The sequence below is a fragment of the Cydia amplana genome, chromosome 7 (genome assembly GCF_948474715.1).
Source record: "Cydia amplana chromosome 7, ilCydAmpl1.1, whole genome shotgun sequence".
Classification (NCBI taxonomy): Eukaryota; Metazoa; Arthropoda; class Insecta; order Lepidoptera; family Tortricidae; genus Cydia; species Cydia amplana.
Window position 1 is genome coordinate 4,659,377 of NC_086075.1, and position 6,127 is coordinate 4,665,503.

A 6,127-nucleotide genomic window follows, 5' to 3' on the forward strand; every position below is an offset into this window, starting at 1 on the left:
TGTCAGTAAATAAGAACAAAAAAAACTATACTCATCCTTTTCTTTTGGGTGCTAGTAGTTGAAGACAAAGATAAAGTCCGTCAACCAAATCTTGTCAGTAGTAAAAGGCGGCAAATTTGAAAAATCGCGGGTTAGCAACACTGTGTTCGAATAATTCCAAAATGCGTGTCATCTGTGTTTTATCTGTGGAATGTGGATCGTGAACGACAGCCGTCACCTTATTTGTTTTCATTTGGTTTTCATTCTGAATCGTTTCTGTTTCAAGAGATATTTCTGCTGTCACCATTAAATACCAATACATTAAATAAGAATAAGCAAAGCTAAGGGGCCTACAATGTACAATCATGCTCGTTGATGGTAAACATTACTAAAAATTGAGGTTATGACAAGTACATACTGGAAGAACTCTTTCGAACTTTTAAGATTATGTTCAGTTTTTTTGTTTTAGGGTTAAAAGGCATAAATAAAATTAAAACGTATGCCTAAATCTATCCAACAAGACCATAAATTGTGTCCTGGAAACCGTCCATAGGCCCACATGTCTAATATTTTCAGCAATCAGTTGTGACTATTTACAAAGATGCAATAGAATACTACAGAGTATTATGCTTGGTTGAAGTGACCCGGTAACATTGGTAACTTCATTATATTTTTTCAATTAATGACCTGAATTATAGTGTAAGCTAAAGTGACCCTTATCTTATTTACCTTTAAATTAAATAAACACCCAAATATCAGTTGTTTTATTTTTAATATGTAATCCTATTTTACAATATATACCAATCAAAAAAATTACACAGGTATGTCATATTCATCCAGAAGAGTACACTAATTTACATTAACAAGTGGCATATTATATTGTAAATAACAAATATATGCACTATCTAATTATCTGCATTTTGATATGATTTTATTTTAGTAAACTTAGAAGACATAGTTTCTTTGATAGAGTTGTGTTTGATATCCTCAAATTTGTTCATCATTTTGATTAACATTGTTTTAACATCGCTTTTATGTTTCAATTTTTTTCAATAAACCGCGAGTGACAATTTGAATTGACGTACGCAGGGCGCGCTCAGCGGAAAAAAAATCTTTTGGTTCGATGTACATTGCTGCTTTTCTTAGCGCAATACTGCTCTTTGAGTGTTGCCCTACTTTAGTTTGCTTTACATTGCTACTGACAAGATTTGGTTGACGGACTATAATATGATTCTCTCTGTTATAGCTGGTCAACCAAATCTTGTCAGTAAAAAATTGCGCGAAATTAAAATTTTCTATGGGACGATATCCCCTCGCGCCTACATTTTTCAAATTTGCCGCGTTTTTCTACTGTCAAGATCTGGTTGACCAAGTATATGTTTGAAATGAGATAGTCCTTTGACAAACTATAGGCACGGCACGTGCATTAATCCCTTAAGTACTGTCAGGTGGAGGATACATTTCATTTTGACTTTTGAGTGCATTGAATTGAACTGCAAAAATCGATTTTTATAAGTTTATTTCCAAGACAAGATAGGAAAATAAATAACGTGGTTAATTAAGCCGAGCCAGTAAAAATGGAGGATATAATTTCCAGGCTTATGCAAAACATAGATACGTGTTTACTAGCCAAACTTAAAAGGAATTGTGAAGAATGTAAACATCATAATGAATACACTTTGCGAAAAGACATATTAATTGCAGAATTTCCAATCGCATTTAACCTCCTCGGAGAGGTGGAACTGAGACATGTTCCATCTGCCGCAGACGTCCTATCTTCTCTGCTAATAATGTACGAAGAGCTACGATTAGATGCAGTATGGAATCCAGAGGTTTCTAAAGAATACGCGAAACAACTAAATAATTATCTGGAATTGTCATGTGACATTACATTTGATAACATGTTGAAGGTAGAGAGACCTTTCTATGAACCGCAGGAGGTATTCGACTGCTGCATGGAAAAGATACATCGGAGACTGACACCTGAGAACTTTAAAAGATATCCGGCAACTATTGATGTGTATTGCAAACTTATTCAAGATATAAAAGTAAGTGTGTAAATCCCTAATTAATTTGTAATACATATCTGACTGTTGTGCCTTAAAGCAGATTTTAAAATATCTGTTTTTATATATTTTTAGGACTACAGAATAGCAGTGATTCCACAACAGACATTGCCAGCATCCCTGCTCCTCATTGATGATTACATGACAGTCCACAAGACCAAAGGTTTGAAGAGTTGTGCTGCTATTTTACAGAGCATGGTGAGAACTTTCAAGTAGAAACAGTTTATCTGAGTTAGCGGAACCCTTTTATTACCCTTTGAATGCCACAGTCGGCCATTTAACAAGGTTTACACTTTACTTTTACAGGGTTATGAACCTTAATACTTTCAAATAATATTTGTTATTGCATGTTATATGACATTGTGGCGGTAGAAAGGTTAATGTATAGTTTCAGACTAGTATGAAACTGAAATAAATACAGGCTGCATTTCATAAATGGGTTAGTAAGAGTGTTACTATAGATCTATTGCTGCGAACATCTCTTGTCAAAACAACATGTATAACCATGACAATTAAATAACACTAAAAAGTTGTTTATCCCAAACTTGTCCAGGCATCAAGCGGGTTCCACAACGGCAACTACTATGAAGTTGTGTACACGAGCCTTAAGAACTCCCTTCAGGTGCAGTATGTTGATGTGAACAAGCTCTCTCACATCTGCCTCATGGAATTGATAAGGCTTCTGCCTGCTCAGGAAAAGGTATGGAAACTTAAATCTTGCACGCAAATTTATACCTTATACTTATTAGAAATAAGGGATTATTTAGATCATTGTTTAAATGTGTTTATTACCAGAGTTTGTATTAATAGTTGAGGAAATTTAGGACAGAGGACCATTGTTTGAATGATCAAACTGATCAAAGCAATATAACTAGGACAAGTCTAGAAAGTAAATCCCAATAGAAAGCTAGAGGCTCTAGCTTTTTTGGCTAACCTATTTTTTGTTAGTAGGTAACAACTATCTAAACTCAGATCAGGAGGCCTAGCACAGATTGCAATCATTGATAGAAAACATGAATCAAAACTTGAATCATGTATGGAAATAGTCATGTGACTTTTGTACCATCTGTCACCAGAATATTCACTTGCCATTTGTGGTTGTATGATTGTCATCTTGGCTAGGCCCTCAGATAAACTTATGTTTGCACTATTCCCCCCTTGTAACTCATTTTTTTCTCTTTATATGTTTACAAGCCTATCCTACTCCTTTTTCATACAACTTGTGATGTTATATGATGACGATAAGAAGGTCATGAATGCATCCATAGGTAATAGTTTTTTTTTATTGCGTCACTGTAGGTCGTTCACTTTTCCACAGCCTCACCTTACCATAGGCCCTGTTGTATTATCTCACCATGTAACTTAATTTATAATTTCGATTGCAGACAGTAAAGTCAGGTGACCTCTTCGCAGTCACCTTGGAGCAGTTGTACCAAGAGTCCAACCTGCTCAGAAAGGCCAACAACTTCCGGTTCAGCAAGAGGCTGATCGCGATCAACGGCGTGAACTGCGTGAACAGGAAGAAGGCGTTTTGCACCATCGTCTGCGACAACCTGGACACGTGCTCCAATGTGGACGTGGCGCAAATGCTGCTTATGTCTATTTTAGAGGTAAATACATACATAATTTCTAAATAAAATTATAGGTTATTTCAGGTTCGGTTTAACATATAACGCATTCAGTGCCGAAAACCCGACTATCGGGTATTTTATGATTTCGTTCCCAGGCCGGACGACCCGATAGTCGGGATCGTGGTACTACAGCTTTATATGACGAGATTTTTGTGGCCTGGCGCGGATGTCTTGTATGGCTGGGTGGCAATGAATGTGTTAAATGTCACACGTTTAAATTGAAACCATCACTCACACGCCAACGTCTTAGCACAAGCAAGCTAACATCATACATGTCTCCCATGAAAGCATTACCGTGGGCTACTCCCGACGAAGTTACGCGTGCTTGCATCTAAAGGGTTAAAATTATGGGAACATAAAAGCTGATGAACCGTTTAGCTTCTTTTTGCATCAAGAGCTTGCGACTGTTGTTCTTAGAGTAGGTAGTCTTAGCTATAAAGCTCATTCATAGCAAAGTCATTTAACACATTCATTGTCACTCAGCCAAACAAAACATTCGCGCCAGGCCACAAAAATTTCTTCATATAAAGGTGTAGTACCATGATTCCGACTATCGGGTCGTCTGGCCTGGGAACTAAATCATAAAATACCCGATAGCCGGGTTTTCGACGCTGAATGTGTTAATATAATTAGGTTGCTTTACGTAATATTGTATGTCTTTCCCATCACGGAACAATAGGGTTGGCCGGTCGAAGTATTTAGCAGATGGCGTCATCATAGCTTGCCCTGTCAATCCCTAGAATTGTGGCAAATTATTGTTTTTTTAATGCCCTGGATGCCAGCCCTTTAAGCCAAATCTCATAGAAAAGGGGCAAGCTATGATGCCGCCATCTATGCAAACCTTTGACAGTTGCCAACCCCATTATCATTTTTTTTTCAGTGTTTCGAAGAATGGATAAAGCACTGTTGGTGCGTATGGAACGTTCGTCTGCCATCCGACCAGCATCTCCTCTCCCTGCTCCTAAAAGTCATGTACATCAACATCCACGACGAGCAACTATCCAAAAAACTACAGGAAATAATAGAAACGCTCATTTGCATTTCTACTAAGGAAGATCAGCAGCAGATATTGGGAAGTTTGGAGGCAAGGAGGCAATTGACGAGCCAGGAGTTCTTGAGGAGACTCGAAGCGACCAGAAATGAGGCTAGAACTTTTGCAAATCGACCGTAAGTGAAGTTAATCTTTGGCAAAGCGCGAATTCTGTACCTCTAGCACTGACTGCGCGGGCATTGCGGGTTTGAAAGATTATCCACATCTAAATGTCCTGCGGCAAAGATATGGAAGATGCTGTCTCGCATGACTTACAACTTGGAAGGCAGACGTGCTAGCCTCGCAGTAGACAAAACAAAGAATCCCAGTCGCTACACACGTCTCATACAACGTTCGTGGGATAGAAAGTGTTACAGTGGGTTCCCTCATAGAGATGACTTATTATGATTTAATATGGTATTCAATGCAATAATATCTAATACCTTTATACGAGCAATTCTTGTATGTCTATTTTATTTATTTGTATGTGTATTTATTTATTTATATATTTCGGGGATCTCGGAAACGGTTCTAACGATTACGATGAAATTTGCTATATGCGGGTTTTCGGAACAAAAAATCGATCTAACTAGGTCATTGTAATCTAAATTACTCTTTAAATGTATTCATAATTATAAAATTAGAGTAACCAAATGTAACTATTTAGCGTACCTTATCTGGACGTTAGTAGATAGCACTTATCAATAATAAAATTAAAGATCTGATTGTAACCCCCTATCTGGATTTACCAAATGAAATGAAACGAAATATTTTTTTTTATATTAAGCCGCGTCTCCATTATGCGCGGCGGCCGCGCGAGCATTGTTCGACCGCGGCAAACCTGTATTTTGGCTCGCGAGCCAATTTAGGCGCCATCTTGAACTATAGCGTGGCCGCCGCGCGCGGCAGGCGATCCGACGATCGACCACCACATTATATCACAAAAATTAATTATTCGGAACGAAGTATAGCCAAATAGAAAAATGATCTGTTGCGATAATCACTACATTTACAGTGATTTATTGTTCCATAGAAACTGTTTAGTGCCGTATAATTTAATTAAAGTACGACACTTTTCATTATCCATGTATGCGGCCGCGCGAGCCAACTGAAATATATACACATCCGTCCCAACTGCGCGCGGACATTCCTTTGCCGCGCGTCGAAACACCGACAATGAATGGTTCGTCACGAGCCGCGTTCGAGCGAGCCAATGATCGAGTTGGCTCGCGAGCCAGCCCGGTATCCATTGCGCGCGGCTGCCGCGCGAGACAATGTTCGATAGCTTGCCGCGCGATATGGAGACGGGGCTTAGGCATCTAGTGGCTCATAGATAAATACAATAAACAACAACAAACAAAATCTCGGGTAAAAATGTTACCGTTCCTCCTATACTATATTTGCCGATTGTTTATGAAATG

General features: G+C 38.3%; 1 protein-coding gene across 1 annotated transcript; it reads left to right on the forward strand.

Moving 5' to 3' along the window:
- The first annotated feature begins 1,488 nt into the window (after positions 1-1,488).
- Positions 1,489-4,896, forward strand: LOC134649384 (uncharacterized). The gene is made up of 5 exons (XM_063504123.1): positions 1,489-2,027; positions 2,121-2,243; positions 2,599-2,745; positions 3,431-3,655; positions 4,557-4,896. Exons 1-5 carry the CDS (start codon positions 1,557-1,559, stop codon positions 4,845-4,847), a joined length of 1,257 nt encoding a protein of 418 aa, XP_063360193.1. The 5' UTR covers positions 1,489-1,556; the 3' UTR covers positions 4,848-4,896.
- The last annotated feature ends 1,231 nt before the right edge of the window (positions 4,897-6,127 follow it).